This window comes from Lissotriton helveticus, chromosome 3_1 (genome assembly GCF_964261635.1).
Source record: "Lissotriton helveticus chromosome 3_1, aLisHel1.1, whole genome shotgun sequence".
NCBI lineage: Eukaryota > Metazoa > Chordata > Amphibia > Caudata > Salamandridae > Lissotriton > Lissotriton helveticus.
Genome location: NC_136061.1, coordinates 762,372,107 through 762,392,003, shown reverse-complemented (window position 1 = coordinate 762,392,003; position 19,897 = coordinate 762,372,107). Strand labels below are relative to the sequence as shown.

The following is a 19,897-nucleotide window of genomic DNA, read 5'->3' as shown; positions in this document are numbered from 1 at the left end:
AGTGAATAGGGCGAAAGGGAGGTGTCGGGCGGGCACAGGGTGTGATTCTCAAGGAAGAGCAGCGCAGATGGGGGGAGGTTTATTGCCCATGCATAAGACAGAGAGCGGGGGTGACCAGTGCCTGGGGGAGATGCTTGCGAGGGTGGGGAGCCATGCTAAGGATCGACAGCGTGCAGAGAGTGGGTCTGGTCAAGGCATCTAAAATGGCTGCCGTGCACGACAAAAGTGTGGCATTTGAAAAAAGGCAAGATGGCGCAGACAATGTTTTTCAACACTTCCTGATTTCCTTCGAATCGAACGTTAACAGACGTTATCTCTCCCACACTACCGGTCCCCCTGGGCTTAAACGCCGAGATGGTAGGGACTGCATCCCGTGGAGATAGGCCGAGACGTCACTCAGCAGAAAAAAAAATAAATCAAAAAAAGTCTATAAACATACAATAAGTTAAACGTCAATCATTCTTGTTTCCTTGTAGTACGCTCCCCAGACCGCTTCCCGGTTCGCGAACCGGGCGCACCCCACGAAAAAAAACAATTTTTTTTTTTTTTTTTTTTGCCCCGCGGGGCCCTTTTAAAGCCTCCACATCAAACCTAGGGGGTCAGGGAGGATCTACTATGCCCCCTTATGGTCATTTGCCTCTTCGCTTTGGCCTCCTCTTGTCTCTCGATCCTACCGAGAGACAAGATGGCGGCCGCTACGGACTGTTTGGAATGTTTACAGACACCGGAGAGCCAATCAGCTTCGCTTCGCAAAGCTCCGTAACGCGAAAAGTACGCGAAACGGATCGCTGCCCGGAGCGCTGTCACAGATATATATCTTTTTTTGAACGTTAATTTCTCAAAATCCACTGGAGCACATATATTGAGACCTACCAAAGGCACATCGGGCTAACAGTCCCTACAATTTTGCCAAGTTTCGTGCAAATCCATTCAGCCGTTCGGGCTAAAAGTGAGGCCAACCGCCCTATGGAAATTAACATGGGAAAAACGCGTTTTGGGACCCCCCTTTTTTCTCGGCCCCCCCTTGACGAACCCCCCCCAAATTTTCAGGGGCTGCTCAGAAACAAAAGTTCAATTTTCCTGAAAATTTCAGCCAATTCCGTCCACAAACGCCAAAGTTATTAGACATAGAATTTTCAAAAATCCCATAGAGAAAAAATCCTAACTATATATACCTACTGGCGACCGCAAGTAGGTAATATATATATATATCTTGAAAGCTTCCCATTCGGTCATGGGGTCGGCAACAGACCATGTATTAGCATCAAGTAGTGTTTAATCTCTACTGTGATTGTGCCTTTCAACGGCGGTACTTGCAACGCCACATGGGGATTTTGGCCATCATTGGACCCCAGCACAGGGCTTGTAGCAGTAAGCTGTGATCTGAGAATGTCATTGGTATATATTGCTTTGTCTGTATGTGTCCTCTAAGGTGAAGTGAAACAAAGAACATATTGATATATGTGAGTAAGGCGTAAATGGAAGGGTAGTGCTAGGACTTTATGTCCGCTGGGTGGGTTGTTCTTCTAGTATCTAACAAATTCAAATTGTTGTGCGCACAACTGCCAAGCTTATTTGCAGTTTTCTGTGCTTTTGCTCCGGATACAGGAGGTGGAATGAGTCTAATGGAGGTTCCCATGGAATAATGAAGTCCCCTCTTATTAGGAACTGCTCACAAAGAGTCTTGGCGGTAATCATAGCAAGTATGTGCATGGCTTGAAATGATTTGAGGGATAGAGGCCAAATATTTGCACTTTGCTACCATTCAGCAAACCTGAGATGTACATGAACCTCCCATTCATGACTATTTGCTATGTTTCTAATAGGAAGGGGACCCTTGGGCACACCCATATCAAGACAACCTCCACCCACCTGGCATAAACTGAAAACGGATTTTAAAACAATTGGCCCTTACGGCGATGGTAAAGCCTCTGGTTCTTGACCTGCAGATTTGCAAAGTACATGTTTGTCTCCTTAGATATATTCATGCACTGTCATTTAGCTACTTGACCAAGCCCTCTTATGTTCCACCTGAAAAGGTTATACGTGTTGTGCGAAGTCATGAGTAGAGTAGGTACCTAGAAAATCCATCCTGCTGTCTGTCCATCCCCCACGCAGTGCACAACCAGTCCACTGTATGCCCCCGCCGGCTGCAGAGCAACAATAAAAGTGCAGCCCACTTTGGATGCTCTATCAGCCTGCTGTAATGAAATACCATAAATATCCAGGAGTGGAAATACCAGAACTATGGCACCAGCCCGGGCTGGGATGTAAACTTATCTCTGTACAAGCATGTGTAAGCATTAGAAACACAGGCTATAAGTTTAAAAAAATAAAAAGGGTGGGGGGAGAAATGGGAAATAAAGAGTAGTGAGCCTATCTGAGTTCAATGAATGCGAGAGCGCTGACCAGGGGATAGTGATGCACATGTAATTGGGATGGCTCAGTGGCACCAAAAGGGAAGATTTTGTTGCGGCTGCCACGCCAAGTCATCAGGCACCTCATCCCCTCTGAATGGTCTGTGTTCAAGAAATTATGGCGTTGTGGAGAATGTTCCTCATCAATTACTTCTTGTACTTAGCAGGAAGGATGCAGCACAAGTTAGAAGTGGGGAGACTCGAATTGCGCCTACCAGTCTGCAGACAACTCCACTTTTGTATGTTAAATTAGATTGTATGTTGTTTGCAGGGTTACTTTGGTTTGTTTGTCATCTTTAGAGCTGCAGGACAAGCTGATGTTTCTACCATCGCTGCTGGAGGAGTCTGTGGCAAAGCATGTTGATTCTGTGCGTATGGCCACCTCTGCCCTCAGCGCAGACGGACTCGCTGCGTCACTTGGCGGATGATCAGGCCCATGCTTTACCTGGCTCATGATCCAATGTAGGAAAGTGCGTCTTTTTGACATGGTCACTGGGGTTGAGTGTCTGAAAAGTTTCAGCGCTCTCCGTCCCTCATCTCCTTGTGTTTGCTTTGTTCTCCCTAAGTTGGCAGGGTATGCCCAGACGTGGGACCTTTGCTCACTTTGCCACTGGATTCAAGCTAGCCTGGCTGATGAAAGGGGTTACCCAGAAACCGGTCCCAGGATGCTTGTTTCCGGTTCAGGGAAGACATGGCGTGGCAGTTCCGGCTGGACTGTTCCCATGAGGCACAGGGTCAAGACTGATTTGCATATAGCTGGGTCTGAACTGAGGTGGCGAAATGAGCTAATGAATGATAATGGATCCAACCCAGATCTGTGACTGGGGGTGAGTGTCTGAAAAGTTTCAGCGCTCCGTCCATCATCTCCTTGTGTTTGCCTCACACCCACTTTTTGCCTTGTATTTTATGCTTTTTTACTGAAGTCCACGGGGTTCCTGCTAACCTGGTCCCCAGTGCCACATCTCTTTACCTAAAACTGTGCAATTGTATCCCAATTGGCAGTTCCTTTAGCATCCCATTTAAATCCCTAGTAAATGGTACCTCTAGGGCAATAGATAGTAAAGAGGGCCCCTAAAGACTATAGCATGAATTGTGCCACCCTAAGGGACCCCTCACCAAACACAGACAGACTGTCACTGCATACTGTGTGTCTTGGTGCAGACAAAAGTGAAAACACGACCTTGCACACAGCCCTGTGTGCCATGCCTGCAGATACTGCGGGTCATATAGGTAAGTAACTCCTCCAGCAGGCCTTACAGCTCTAAGGCAGGGTGCACTATATTACATGTGTGGACATATCTGCATGAGCAGATAGGCCCCTGTGCTGGCTGGTTCAATTACTGCCACTACAAGTGATCAGGGAATCCATTTTAAGTCCATGTGCTGGGCTCTGGTATAAAAAAAACTAGTTCCACAGCTACATGATGGCTTGACTTAAACCAAAGATGTTTTGTATCAAACATCGTGCATTGATATACCAACACGGATTCCGGTGATGGATTTATTAATACATGCACCCAGATAGCACCTTAGAGGTTCCCCCTTAAAACCTACCATCTACTAGTGCGCTAAATGACTGGTCCTAGCCAGCCTGCCACTACAGACAGGTTTCTGACTCTCAGGGGAGAGGGCCTTTGTTCTCAGGAGTTCAGGAACAAACCCTGCTCGGGCAGAGGTTGTTCAAACCCCCTCCCACAGGATGACCTGCAAATTAGCATTCTAAGGTAGGGAGTTTCAAAGATCCCACTGCCTATGGTATACAAATCTGGCTTTCCTCACAAGAGAGGATGCCAACACTCCACTCCCCACCTCCAAATGTCCAGGGCCAATTTGGCACCTGGACAGGCGAGAAGATTAGTAGTCAGAGCAGAAGATACGGCGATTTCGGTGGAAGACACGTCCATGTATCATGGTGGCTAATCTTTCATTCTTTGGAGACTATCTTCTCCATATGGACTATTGTGTCTGAGTCAGTACTATTAATTATTGAAATCATATTTATCATCCAGATAAGAAGTGACTACATTCAACTTTTATATCCCAAAATTTTGATAAAGACTATTGTGCAGTGTTCAGATATCATTTATATTTGATAGGTTCCAATCATTGTGATAGTGATCTTGGAGCGCATCTAAATTTGGAACATTCATAATGACTTTTCATCATATTTAAAAGTTAGTACTTGTTAATTGAGCCCTGATGAACTTCCAAAAAGTTCTATCTTTGGGGAACGAAACGCGTTGACTGTTTTTATAAACCATTGTGAAACAAAGAAAGGGATAAAAAGAAATGACAACGGACTACTTGTTTTTGTGTTCGGTGCACCTCCTATTGCTCTAAAAGCCGAGTGACCATTTAATGCTATGATCTCCTCAGATGATGCCAGCTGTGCCATTGCTACTAGAGAAATGCAAGCAGGAAATGCAATCAAGTGCCAATCCCTCCAAAACAATATTTTCCCTGGTCGATGACATGACGAAGCCCATAGCAACCACTAATAATATCATCTCCTCCAACCAACAGTGTGAAGAGCTAGCCCAATATTTCATCAATAAAATTGACAACATCTATACTACACTCGATGTGCGTAGGGCAACACCGGACTCTTTGCTTTCTATCATCACCACAGACTCCTCGCCCCATCTCCAAGCCCTACCCCACTATCCTGCAAAGACATGGACATCATCTCTAACAAGGTGAAATCTGGCTCTCCAGCCGACCCGGTCAAACCTGATATTTTCAGGAAGTTCAAAGATTGCCTCCTGACTGCAGGGAGGGTGCTGATGAACAGATCACTTCAGTCAGCAGTGCTCCCCAAATCATGGAAACACGCTAAGGTCGTCCCAATCCTAAAAAAGCCTACGTTGGACGGCTCTGCTCCTGAGAACTTCCGGACCATCTCTTTGCTCCCTTACCTGGCAAAGGTCATGGAATCCCATGTCAATACCACCCTTACCCGGTATTTAGAGGAGAATGAGATTCTGGACAAATCACAAAATGGGCTCCGGTCTAATCATAGCACGGAATCCGCCTTGCTGGCAGTCACAGAGCAGCTGAAGGCGGTACTGGATGAGGGTGGCACCACTGTTCTGGTGCTGCTCGACCTGAGTGCGGCCTTTGACACGGTCTCCCATTGGATCCTACTCCATCGACTCAGGGAGATCGGGGTCTGTGGCACGGCCTGGGCCTGGTTTGCATCGTTTCTATCTGAACGTTCCTTCCAGATTCATGCCCTCCCTCATCAGTCTAATATCCATCCTCTCAACTGCGGTGTCCCACTGGGCTCTGTGTTGAGCCCTACACTTTTAAACGTTTATATTCGTCCTCTGGCCTTTCTGGCCAAGGCCCGTGGGATTAAGATGTTTTCTTACGCTGATGACACGCAGTTGTTGTTTACCTTCACTAAAGACCCTGGCCTAGATAAACTGAGGTTCAAGGAAGACATTTTGGCAATCTCAGATTGGCTAGCAGACAACTATCTCCAACTTAACGCCTCTAAAACTGAGGTGTTCCTGTTTGGGAGAGACTCGCACAACTGAGACCACCAATGGTGGCCAGCTGAGTTGGGTCCTCCCCCTCAACCAAAGAACGCAGTAAAAAAGTTAGGGGTCCTAATGGACAACTCCTTGTCCTTTAAACTGCATGCAAAAAAAGTGGCAGGCACCTGCTTTGGTCTCCTACGTGGGCTGAAACCCATTCTAGGATTCTTTACTGCCTCCGTCCGTCAGACGATCATTCAAGCAGTAGTCTTGTCTTGTCTGGACTACTGCAATGGACTCCTACTGGGCGCTACTAACATGGTTACGAAGAGATTACAACGAGCCCAGAATGCTGCTGCCCGTACTTTGTTTGCCCTCCTTAAATACTGTCACACCTCCCATCTCCTGCGACTCTTACACTGGCTCCCGATTTAACAGAGAATCCACTTCAAGACTCTCTGTATCCTTCATAAGATCTAATTCAGCCAGGGCCCCCAGATTTTACAGGGCCTTTGCTCATTGTATGTACACACACAGAGTCTGTGCTCCGCTGACCTGCACCTGGCCTGCACTCCTAGAGTGCGCAGATGCAGAGCAGGAGGACGCTCTTTTAGGTCTCTGGCTCCTCTCCTGTGGAACTCTATCCCGATCGCGGCCCGCTGTATCCTAGACCACTTAGCCTTCAGAAAACAGATTAAAACCTGGCTGTTCGCTTCGATCTAGCTGGGCTGCTTTCTAACCCTGCTAGGCCTGCTCTGCGGGCTTCTGACTCCTTAGCTCCCTCTTTACCTCTGGCATGCGACCTGCTAGCGCTGGGACGCCCTGTTGCTGGGGTAGCCATGCGCTTTATAAAAATTTGTTAACATAACATAACCTAACAGTTCTCAAATCCTGAAAGAAAAATGCTTTGCCGGCCTGGTGGAGGTGGCCTGTTATAAGACTGCTAGCTCATCAGGATTTATTTACAATACAAAGTGGTTGGGAATTCCACCCAGAACCAGCTATCCCCAACTTAGCCGCATGGCTGCTGAAGACTTAGAGCTTGTTCACCTTTGGTAACCTAAAAGGACCATAGAGGTAAGCAAAGATTCCCAAAGGCCTACCACAGGGAATTGCTACCCCCTCATAGTGGAACAGGTACATACAGTGATGTAAGAGGAGACGGACTCAAGACTCTATTTTTATCGGGTACTTCACTTACTTGTTAGATGAGGGACTTTCCTGCACCTCACTTAAGATACATCTGTCAGTGGCATGCACACGGGGAGTTATAGGAAGATATTTTTTCAGCACACCGGTCATTAAGATAATCCTGGGAACTAGCAAAGCAATTATGCCGCCAAGCTCAGACCCCACACAGGTGTGGAACCTAGACCTTGTGCTGACTCAGCTCATGAAACCACCAATTAGCCCATGCATAATGGAGGGCTCAAGTACGTAACACTTAAGACGGCTTTCTGAATTGCCATCACGCCTTTACAGAGAGTTAGTAAACTATAGGCACTTACAATGCTGAAAGAAGTTGCTAATGAGAACTAACCCACATTTCCTCCCAAAGCTGATTTCACGTTTCATGTCAGTCAGGCCTTACATTTACCTGCGCTTTTCCAACAACCTAGACTCTCAAGCAGAATGGGCTCTTCTTGCACAGGATGTCGGAAGAACATCTATGTATTACCTACAGGAACATAACTAATGAGAAAAGGAAATCAACTTTTCATTTGTTTTGCCCAAGCAAACAAGGGTTCACCAGCCATCAAGGAAGCTATAGCGAGATGGATAGCCCAAACAATCCAGACATGTCACAAGGCAGCAGCAGTGGCACTGGAAGAAAAAGCAATGGCACACTGTACAAGAAAAAAATGGAGCAACACTCTTTGATTGCTAACATGTCCATAAACGACGTTTACACTGTGGTCTTCTGTGCACACCTTCATGAAGCATTACTGCTTGGCCATCTGTTATAATCTAGTAAGTGATTAATGCATCCTCTCTGTTGTTGCCCTTTGCCTTGCTGCTCAGTCTATGTGATGTCATCAAAATGTTGAGAGTGTTTGAGTGGAAGAAGGAATCAGTCGGTGTGGAAGGGCAGAGCGGCAAGAAGACTGCTCTTGGTGGGGCATAGCATGAGACATAACTTGGATCCTATCTGAAGAATAAAGCTGTGATCCTAATATACATCTCTGGACTACGTATCTTTCATTTAAATGTAACACTGGTTCAATATTTTGTGTGTTTTTTTTAATGAGATGACTATTCATTCATTCAAGAAACTTTATTTCGGTTTGTTATAACCATCAAAGTACATAAAAAAAACATTTTCACTTTTCCACTGTTCATTTATAGTTATAAATATTAAAATACGTCGTATGGAATCAGTGGGGAGAAGACAATTGTTAAAACAGTAGAGATTTAAATAATTTTGAAAAACTTGTTTTTCTTAAAAAAGTTAAAATAACATTTGTTGATCCAAATAATTCTCAAGTCTCAATAAATAAGTACATAAGTTGCCTTGTTATTTAAGTAATTTCCTTCGAATAGACCACATAGAAAACAGAAACTTAGTTATAGCATACACTATCAAAGGATTCGTGTCCGACTTCAAGATCCTGAAAAAGGCTTGGTAGTCCCTTATGCCCAAATTATTACATAGTTGTATTATCCACTTTCTTCGTATAAGTGAATATGCTGGACAGAAAAGAATAACATGCAGGATAGTTTCATTTTCAGTTCTACAGCCAGGGCATAAATGTACACAACCTCCCGCCCACCTGTCTGTCATAGAGAAGAGGGGCAGCGTTCCAAATCTAAACTGTAAGTACAGCTTCTTCGCTAAAGTGGGTTGGATTACGTTTATTTCTTGTTCAAAGCTGTATGTGGACTTATGACTCAGGAAGGCACCGGTCAGGCTCGTTGATGGTACTGAGCAAATGGTTCTCCCGAGGCTAAAGTCCTTTACAGCACTGGACAATGTTTTCTTAGAAATAGTTGAGGATGTTGCCTCTGGGTTAGACCATAAGTTTTCGTATCCAATTTGAGCAAGAGACTGTCTAACAAAGCGTAGCCATGGAATTCTACCTGCTCCTGGGGAGGCTAGCAGCACCTTTAATTCCTTTTTGTAGGTTTCCAGTTCAGGGGTGCTCCACAGCCTCCTCCAATAGAGAAGGGGACGTGAGGCGATAACTTCGGCTATGGGCCTAATATTCAGGTCTAGCCTAAGTGGGACTAGAGGAGTACTTCTAGGCAGAGTTAGAATTTGCCTAATAACATTATTTTCTGTAGTGGTTAAATCGGTAGAAGGAACATGTCCCCAAAAGTTCCGCCCCATAAAGGGAAGAAGATCTTGCTTGAACTTTGAAGATTTCCATTGGGGCGCTAATAATTTTATACGCACAGTTTTTTTGGACTTTTAAAATTCCCCCAGTTGTCTGTACAAGTTTTAGGTTAGCCATAGCCATTTGTGCTCCCCACCCCATTCTATCAGTTAGAGTGAATCCTAGGTAATCAAAGGTTGGGACTCTGCCTTCCATCATAGGATGTGGACAATTAGTAGTGTTGGCATTAAATACCATATACTTAGTTTTATCGATGTTGACTACCAAATTTCTATGTTTGCAAAATTTAATAAACTGGTTTAAGACCCTCTGCATACCCATTGGGGATTTTGAGAGAAGCAGAGTATCATCTGCAAACATTAGTGCAGGAAATGTGATATGACTATTATTTACTGGTACCTTATCCTGAATTTGTTTGAGAGGGAGTGAGAGAGTGTAGTGTTTTGTCTTGCATCTGTATGATTAGAGGGAGATAGAGTATAGTGTCCCTGGTCATGTTAGTGTACGCCCCTCTGATTTGTTGTTACCTCATGTGAGTTGTTGGACTGTGCATTAAGGGTGCGCACATGAGAAGACTCCTTCTTTTGAAGCTTCTCTGACTTGCCTGTTTTGGTTTTACCCTCTGATTGGTTGTTGCCTCGTGTGAGGTGTTGGACTGTGCGTTATGGGTGCGCACATGAGAAGACTCCTGCTTTTGAAGCTTCTCTAACTTGCTAGTTTTGGTTTTACCCTCTGAATTGGTTGTTACCTCATGAGAGGTGTTTGGAGTGTGCGTTACGGGTGCTCACATGAGAAGACTACTTCCTTTTTGAGCTTCTCTGGATTTACTCTTGTTTTTGGTTGAGGTATTTGTATCATCCTGTGGTTAGGTTTTGCAAAATTACCCTTATAGTGTTACGTCTTGAAGCTTTGTGTTATTCTTGAAGCTCGTTGACTTTTTGTATGTGTTTGTCCACCTCCGCACATTTTATTTATAACTAGTCATATTGCATGTATGTACAATGATCTTGCATGCTTGTATTTTCACAATTCTGATGAGGGGGGATGTGTTATAATCTAGTAAGTGATTAATACATCCTCTCTGTTGCCCTTTGCCTTGCTGCTCAGTCTATGTGATGTCATCAGAATGTTGAGAGTGTTTGAGTGGAAGAAGGAATCATTTGGTGTGGAAGGGCTGACCGGCAAGGAGGCTGCTCCTGGTGGGGCATAGCATGAGACATAACTTGGATCCTATCTGAAGAATAAAGCTGTGATCCTAATATACATCTCTAGACTACATATTTTTCATTTTATTGTAGCACCATCCAAGCTAACAAGGAAACGCTGGTGGGACAAAAAGTACTGAAACACCTGTTCACAAATACTTACTGTAGTAGTATGAAGAGACAAGTGTGTTTTCAGGGTTAATGAGGTTGAGTACCTGGGACATTTGGTGAATGAGAATGGTATTTTTCCAAAGGTGAGTTTAGTAGACTCAATTGTTAAATCTAAAGCTCCTTCAGATAAAACTACTACACTTACTCATTTCAACCAAGCCACCTAAGGGAGGAGAATACAGCAACAAAATCAATGCACAGCATATAAATCCAGAAACTATTTCTGTTGCAAACCAAAATGTTAATTACCTTTAGGAGTACTTTTGCAGCTTGAAACATTTTCTAGATTTGCATGCAACATTCATGCTTTCCCAAAATGAAGTGAATTGCAACTGAAGTGGGAGTGCGTATAGGAGCAAGGAAAAGCATCTCGAGTCACCATGGGAAAAAATAATCTGAAGATGGTGACCACGGTTATGTGCTTCCAGGGTGTACATCTGACATTGTGTAAGGCAGGACATAGCACCAAATATTGCACTAAAATACAGAGAGAGAAAGGGACTAATAGAGACAATTCTAGAACTAACCACTAGATGGGAGTACAGTGCACAGAATGTGAATTCATAAACTTGTTCAAGCTCCAAAACTACTCCGACAGGTAAGTAACCATTGTGTTACTTGCTCCTAGATACCACGCGAAGCCGGCACATGAACATACCATAAGAAGCCATCATAAGTCATGTCACAGTCTGTGCCTTGAATCTCGTCACAGTTTACAAAGCTGAAGACTGTGAAATCAAGGCAGACCCGATTCCACCCTCAATTGTGCATTCCATTTGTGTATGCAAATGTCTTTTCCCACTTCTAGACTCACTCTAAGAGTTGAAGCATGTAGAAGATTAAGCAAGAATTGATTTATTTAGTTTCAGTTTGTGTCTCAGCACATCATTAACATAAAAAAGTTTGAAATACAGTCTGAAAAAGTATTATTATTATTCTGATTTCATGGCTCATAATAAATATACCTTATGATTTTAGCTTTTTATCAACTGAATATTTATTATATTTATTTGATTTTTGAAAGTCTCCCATGTTCATTGTCTTTAATGTTCACTCTTCTAATCTATTTAGGTTGAACTCATTTTTAGAGTGTGTAAATGTTTCACCATATGTTTGTTAACTCATTCTGTATTTTTTTATTGGGTTCAGACGAAGATGGCCATCATATAGCCTATGTGACTGGTGTTGATGGGGATGACGGACTATCTTCAACAGGAATGAATCAACAAGTAGCCCTGATATCCCAGGACGGAAGCCAACATGTAAGTATTTTACAAAGTAAGAAGGAAGAGTGAATCTTTTTATTTGACATGCTGTGAAAAATTGCTTGCAGTTTTTTGCTGTATTGCATTTATTCTTACCCTAATGCCCAGCTCTTTTCTGATCCAATAGATGGTGTTGATACCATCCAGGGGCAAGAATAGGAAATTGTATGGCTATTTAATTATTAGTAGGTAAACTGACACGGATGCATACCTCACATGTATCCCCCCACTTGGCATCGTCTGCCTGCCTTATCCCTCAGTCTCAAAGTTTTGCTAACTGAGATGGATAAAACCCTGGCGTAGTTCGTATTTTTTTCAATTGTGTTTCACTGCAATAGTATATATCTTTTAATTAACTCTTACTGCTCTCTCCTCAGTTGCTCTGTTCATCTAGCTTTTACAGAACGTAGCTATAGCAATCGATTGCTAGTCTTGCCTGAGCCCTCTGAACTCCGTGTCTGAGCTCCACTCGTGGCTAAATGTGTTGACGTCACTGCAGACAGCTCATCTTGCGCATTATCAGCACCCTGTGTGTGTACCAAACCCTTTCCTCAAACAGGGGCAGCGGAGCCCACAGTGCTGCAGGCAGAAAGATGTTTCAGCCTTGACTCTAGGCAGCAATCCAGACGCAAAAAGCACTCATAGTGCAGAAAACAGGGTGGTAAGACATGGCCCAGAAGCAGTGAAAATGGCGTTGAGGAAGGGGGGACTCCTAGAATTGCAAGCCACACCACATACAAGGAAGATACCTGGTGGGGAGTGGATGGAGTATGCAAATCATTCTGGCGCTGTTCCTCGTCCTGTTGGAATCTAATTGTAGGGGACATGGACAGCTCTTATACAAAAGAAGAAACACGTAAAGTGAGCTCTGTGGTGAATTCAGTACTGATGATCATGGTATTGGAATCAGTAGTAGTGACCTTTCCATGCAGCAATATCCCAGAGCTCCCTGGTCCTTTGTCAGCTCTGCTACATAAAAATATTTTCATTTGTTTTGCCTTCATGATAGTTCAGATTGCTTAGTGCAAGCCATGAGCTCTCCAGCGTATCCTCTGTTTTTATTCATTCTTCCACTGCCTTATCAGAACATCCATGTTAATGTCCAGTCCCAGTGAAATTATCATCACAATGTACAGAGTAAGCCAGCCACCCTAGATCTAGAAGGACACGAGCTTGTGTTTAAGGAACAGATCTATCTGTGTATGGTTGAAAAGAGAGAGCCTCTGTTGCTGAAGAACCAAGGGAAGGAGCAGCGAGTGACACAAAGAACTTAAAGTCAATCTCTTCTTAATTGAAGCAGGAAGCATCTTGAAAAGCTTAACTTTAAATGAGATTGGAAGTTGATTGAGCTGAAGATGCAAAACAACTTCAACAATAATGAGTTGTTAGTTACATGGAGGTAGTTATGTGGAGGATGAAAGCCCTTCAACATGAAGGTTTGTGCTAGTGTCTGAGCAGGTGGTCTGAAGTGCCTTACAGAAGATCACTCAGCAGCAATTACACAAGTGATCTAGACATGATCTATCCATCATCACATTAGTGATCTTACCCAGTTTATCAACAGTCACAGACCATTGATTGGCTTGTTGAGCATTTACTAAGTTACAAGATCAGCCATCTGGCCATAAATGGTTCGCCAACACCATGGAGATGATTGGTATTGAGCAAGAGACACATATTTTCCAAATGAGTATTTATACAGCTATGGGGAGTAAATAATTGCTAACTGTGATTGCCTTCAAGCACAGATTGCTCTAGAGAGTACGTACATTCATAGTCTTCCTCTTGATACGGTTGTAGCCTTGGTAAAGAGTTTTCTTTTCTAAATTTAAATATCCCTACGAGTGGAAGTTATTTGATAATTTTACTCTTTGACAAAAGATAGAAATGTGATAATGAAATTCTGTGTACCTCCTCACACATGATATAACACCCCGGGAGGTTGTTGGGGGTGAAATATAGGAATGTTCAATTTCCCACAAGTGCGCGTGCTGGCCACTCAACCAACCCTTACTAGTGAATAAGGTGGGATTATCTCTTTGAGGGAAGTGGGGGGAGATAAAACTAATGATTAATACTGAATGTATGATACTACAGCTGAGAACACACTCGTAGTGGCCTGTAGCCCAGGCAACCCGTTGGTGTACAGATCGATGATGGAGGCAGAAAAAATAGTTTGTAAAATCTTCATTTACCTTCACAGAATTTCTGTATGGGTTTGTTATTACTGCCCTTTTAAATGTTATACAAGGCATGCAAGTCGCAATGAGTAACCTGTTAATTCTGTTTGCACAAGTGATATATGTGCCTGTAGCACACATCTGCATCTATGATTTTCTTGAAAGAATGGTTTATTCAACATTGCTCCATAGTCCTCATTACTCAATGGTGCCTTCTCCATCTTCGCAGTTAACCTTCTCCTGTTCTCCAGTATATTCTAATCAGCGTATTCTCAAATCCCTCATTACCTTTATTAACTTCTTCATTATTCCTGTCCATATTTGTATATCTATATTCTATTTCTAATCATGTTCACAATTATGATGTTTCTTCTGTTAAAAAATATTTGTCCAGATGAGTAGAACATTCACCTTTCTTATTACTTCTGTTACACAATGGCTGGTGTTTTTACTGGTTTTTTGCTTGTGGATGCTTTGCTTGAGAATAAACATAAGAACACCCACCCAAAACCCAAAACTTGGAGTAGATTTGCGCACATGCAAATTTCACCATACTCACGCTGCGGGGCACCTTCTGGATACAGTTTTTTCCAATCTTAATTGTTTGAAGGTACTTACCCCTCTTCCTATGAATCGGACAGATCATTCTCTGATCTCAGTGTCCATATGCCCAGAAGGCCAGAATCAGCCTTCCCACTCAGTCCTTAGTTATACACGTCCATGGCACAAGCTCAGTGTCCCAAAATTTCCAGAATTTCTTAAGATGCGGTGCCCGTTGCTGTAACTCAGTGTGGAAGATGCAAACAACAATGTCCAGAATTGGCTCTGCTCTACGCTAGACACCTTTGTTCCCAGTAGAACGGCCCTGGGCAGGAAAAAGCAGGCTGCCCCCTGGTTCACTGAATCTCTGATTTTGGCAAAAAAAAGAACTGTAAGGTTCTGGAACGTTCTTGAAGGCAATCATATGACTTTTCAAGAAAAGTATTGTATAGAGCTGCCATTAAGTCATACCACAAATTGATTAAGATATTCAAAGTTGAATACTTTGCCAACGAAATAAAGAATAGTAATAATCCTGCAAAAGTAATCTCTCCTTAACAGCCTAACTAAACCTGTACTTGCTGTGGAGCAAATGTAAGTTTCAAATGACCACTGTGAGAAGTTGGCAAGATACTTCATCAAAAAGTAGAAAACATCAACTCTAGCTTCGTCCATAATATCACTGACTCCTGTCCAGTTAGACTAACTGGCGTTATCTTGCCACGGGGGCATTCCCTAACCCGATGATCCTGTCAGAGTAACACACTTTATGGAAGAAAGTTAAATCTGGCTCACCGGCCGACCCTCTCAGGCCAGACCTGTTTCTGAAACTTCAGGCCTGCCTCTCTCCACTCTGTCTCAAACTGGTCAATCTTTCACTGACATCAGCATCTGTACCAAGTTCTTGTAAGCATACTAAAGTTATCCCCCTCTTGAAACAAGCATTTGCAATGCAATAGGTCTCGCATTTGCAAAAGTTTGACCTATTGGCATTGTAAATGACAAAGCTTTTATCTATGTGTTGGTTTTGAAAACAGATAAATAAATGGTATTGTCATTTACAATGCCAATAGCTTAAACTCTCGCATTGTAAATGACAATGCCTTTTTTTAATGTTTTTAATTAAAAAAAAAAAAAAAACGCAGTAATTTATAATACCAATAGCTGAAATTCGTGTAAATGCGAGCAGTTATAACCCAGACGACAAAATTAAGTAATGACACGCCTCCGCTGCCCCCTCGAAAGTTCGAGAGAAAGACAAACAAGGCACCACGGACTGAACGTAAATCAACCAGCTGCTCAGGCTTTTCGATTAAATTATTACAATTTATTGCACAAGGAGGTCGGCGTTGGCAGCCCTGGGTTGTATGTGCTCCAGATTTGGAGCAACAAAGGAAGGTCCTGCGGCTGTGCTCTGAAAGAACCATTTGGCAGTTACACAGCCGCTTCCACACGCAAACACACACAGGCAGACACACATGCAGAGAGGCAGCCGCACCCGCTTTCAAACCACACACACTCATTCACAATCTCACTGAAACACGCAGATAAACAGGCAGACAGAATTACAGACACGCAGAGAACTAAATTGGCTAACTTAAAAAATGTATTTCATTGTGAATAATTAAAATTGAAAATGTTTCAATTCTGAAAATATGTGACTGTGAATTACACATTACTAAGGTTTATGGATGTGGTAGTGGCCTTCATGGTGTTGCAGACACCCCCGTTCTCCTCTTCAATTTCGTCTTCAGTCTCTCATTGCTAGACACCTCCACCCTTTAAAGCTTTGTTTCTGAAATCCCTTATTTGCATATATATCTTACTTTCCCACACTTACCATTACCACATATATGATTATTTCCTACATGGGTTCTGCAAAGAGGTCAAGGATTGGATGGGCATGGAGTCTGCAGACCTCTATGACCCACTGACAGGCACTGTGAGAAACTCCCACTGCCCTCTGCTTCAACTTCAGAGCTCTGAGCTGTGCAGCGTCATACACACCCAGCCACAACCCGAACTTAGACAACTAGTTCAATCAAGCACCATACAAGAACTGTACGCTGCGTGATAAAACTAAGACACAGCAACTGGGGAAAAAGCAAATACTCATTAGAATGAAGTAAACGCATTAAAAATGTGAACAGGGATTGTATCACTGATATGTAAAAGTTTTAGTGCTTTTACAATCATTATTGAGAAACCGATCGGCCTTTTGCCCGTCCTGTTTAAGGACATCAATACAGGATCCGCATCCAAATCGGTCTGAGACCAGGCAGGACCCGCCCACAATACACAGTTTAATTTGGTCTGAAGACACTGCTATCAGGTGTAAATTCCCAGTCCCTTTAACAAACCGCACAATTCTGCACATTTTATGGCATTTAAAAACTTTTGGCTACGCTTTAAATCGTAGATATCGCTCTACCTGACAGAAACATTACAGCAGGAGGATTGCAGTGATTTTCAAATACTTCTTGTGCACTCGGCAGCACCATTATAAAACACCTTACCTTTCTCTGCCGCTGCTCAGGTTTTCAACATGCGCACTACATTCAGTGTCTGCCGAAAATCAGGACATGCTTATAGAGGAGGCTCTGACTCACCGCGCTTCACAAACGGAGATCCCGGCCGGGTTTCTCTTCCAGGGTGAGGTCGGAGCATGAAGTGTTACGGGACATGTCTGGGAGCTGTAATCCTGCTACTTCCTGGTTTGCAAGCACGGGAAACTTCAGGGAGGGAGTGAAAATTACCCTTACTCCGAAAGCCTGTAAAACCGCTTATTTGTGTCATGTCCTTTCAGAGCTAAAGGCGCGCACTCTTGCGGGCGATTGTAGCAGAACTCACTTAAACTGAGGCGTAGTGTGTACGTTTGATGGGCATGGCATTGAAGAAATCGTTCATCCAGATAGTAGAGCAAGGGCGAGGGAAGTATCAGTTTTATATGAAGTCATGCCTTTACTGCAGCATTTGTGCCGTGCTTACTACTACAATGTGCGGCACTGAAGCGCTTCCCCCGTGGGTAGCACGCTATATTGTACGAGGTGTGTGGTTAAGTGCAGGGCACAAGTCCTAAAAACAAGAAAAACAATGCGTTTAACACGGGAAGAGAAGCAAATTAAAAAGGAAGAGACAAATGAAGAAAACGCCCGGCCGGACAGCCAATTGCATCGCGGCCCGGCCGGAAGTCCCGCCTCCTCGAGCACCCGAGAAAGGAGAGGAAAAGTCTTCCCGCGGCCTGGGGCTCCCGTGAGCTGCGGAGTGCCCCGGAGCCGCCTGCGCAGAGGAGTAGCTTTTGTCCCGCGGCCCCGGAGAAGAGCTGCAGAGCCGAGGAGTCACACCGGGAGCAAAGAGAAGTGCTGCGGAAAGAGCCCCGAGGAGCTGGAGCTCTCGTGTAGCCCCCGCCAGCAGAGCCCGGAGCCGGTAAGTGTTGTCAGGTGGGGGGGAGGGGGGGGGAGGGGGGGGGAGAGCTGCGGCGGGGGCGAGGGAGGGGGGGGAGAGCTGCGGCGGGGGCGGGGAGGGGGGGAGAGCTGCGGCGGGGGGGAGAGCAGCGGCGGGGGTGGGGGAGGGGGGGGAGAGCTGGGGAGGGGGGGAGAGCTGCGGTGGGGGCGGGGGAGGGGGGGGAGAGCTGCGGTGGGGGCGGGGGAGGGGGGGAGATGTCTCTGTATGTATGCGGCGGTCGGGGGCGCTTCTGTGTATGCGGCAGGGCGGGGGGAATGTCTCTGTATGTGTACGTGTGTGTGCACATTAGATGCAGGCAAAGCGCGCTCACGAGGTCAAAAGGCACTCCACATAAAGAACTACCAGACGCATTGACGCCTGCACTTGAAAGTGAAACTGACTGAAGCAAGCGCCCGGCCCACGTTAAAAAAAAAAACGCACACGCATTAGATACAGTCAAGGCGCGCTCACGAGGTCTAATCTCCAGCAGAAGAAATTCGAAACAGTCTGCTGTCCACATTCCCCTTCATTCCCCAGAAAGCGGCAACATAAGTTGTCTCCCTAGACAGCAAAAGCTTTCGCTTTTGCTTTAGTCTAGGCGAGACCTAAAAACCCACTTTGGCCACTTCCAAACCGTAAAACTTCTTCCTTATTTTTCTTATGCCATTCCCCGCAAAGGTAACAGAGATCCCTGTTAATGTCATCTTAACCAACTTTTAATAAACAAATCACATTTTGGATATTTCCCAGAACGGTTTTAGGTCACTGTATAGTAATGAGTTGGTTCTTCTCACGGTCACTGAGCAACTCCGCAACGTTTTAGTTAAGGACAGTTCCTCTGTACTGATTCTGCTTGACCTTAGTGCCGCTTTCGATACTGTATGTTACAACGTCTTGCTCCAGCTCCTGCAAGACTTTGGGACAGGTGGTTCTGCTCTAACTTGGTTCACCTCCTTTCTTGCCGATCGCTCCTTCCATGTTGTGTCCCTGTCTTTTAGCTACAATTGGCACACACTACTCCACGGTGTCCCCCAGGGCTCCTACCTGAGCCTTACTTTGTTTAACATCTACAGCCAGCCATTGGCTCAGGTTGTGAAAGCTCTGGAGTTTGCTTTAGTGTCATACGCTGATGACACCCAGCTTGTGTTCTCTTTTTCTGGCTCTCCCTCATTGGATCTGGTCAATTTCCCATCAGTTATGATGGCAGTCGCAGAATGGATGGCTGCTAACTGTTTGCAGCTGAATACGAACAAGTCTGTAATCCTGCTCGTAGGCAAGGACTTCCATGCCGGGGAGACCACTGGTGGCCTTCTTCCCTTGGGACTCCCCCCTTGTCTCAAGTCGGTGGTCAAGTATCTTGGTGTATGGGTGGCTTGTGCACTAACCTTTGAAATATAGGCGAAAGTGGTGGCAGGCACCTGTTTGGCGCTTCTAAGTGGGCTCAAACTCATTCTGGGCTTTTTTGATGCCCACATTCATAAAGTCATTGTTCAGGTTATCCCTTCCCGGCTGGACTACTGTAACATCCCTTACTTGGGAGCAGTAGTGATCCAGCGAGGCTACACTAAATATATATCTTTCTCACAGATTGACAGAATTCTGCATTTTCCTTTCTTTAAAACAGAATAGCTTCCGTTGTACGTCCTTGTTCAGAAATATATTGCCTTGATTCCAGTAGCCAATTACGTTGTTTTTTTACATGTTTCTGTACCCAGGTAACCGTATAAGAACCAGTTTACTTCTTCCTTACATTAATTCTTTGTTTAAATGCTCATCAGCAAGCAATAGTTTGGTGTACTTCTCTTTGATTTGTAACTTTAAATCGTGTCAGTTGTTTGAATTTTTTTAACATACTGCACAC

The 19,897-nt window shown here is 44.3% G+C and overlaps 1 protein-coding gene across 2 annotated transcripts in view; it reads left to right on the top strand.

Annotated features, from left to right (window-relative positions):
* ZNF143 (zinc finger protein 143) overlaps positions 1–19,897 on the top strand; it is a 313,756-nt gene that overhangs the window by 261,507 nt on the left and 32,352 nt on the right. For both annotated transcript variants that reach the window (XM_078680961.1, XM_078680962.1), the window contains exon 13: positions 11,757–11,869. In XM_078680961.1, the coding sequence (XP_078537087.1) occupies positions 11,757–11,869 (113 nt within the window). The remainder of the gene's footprint in view (positions 1–11,756; positions 11,870–19,897) is intronic.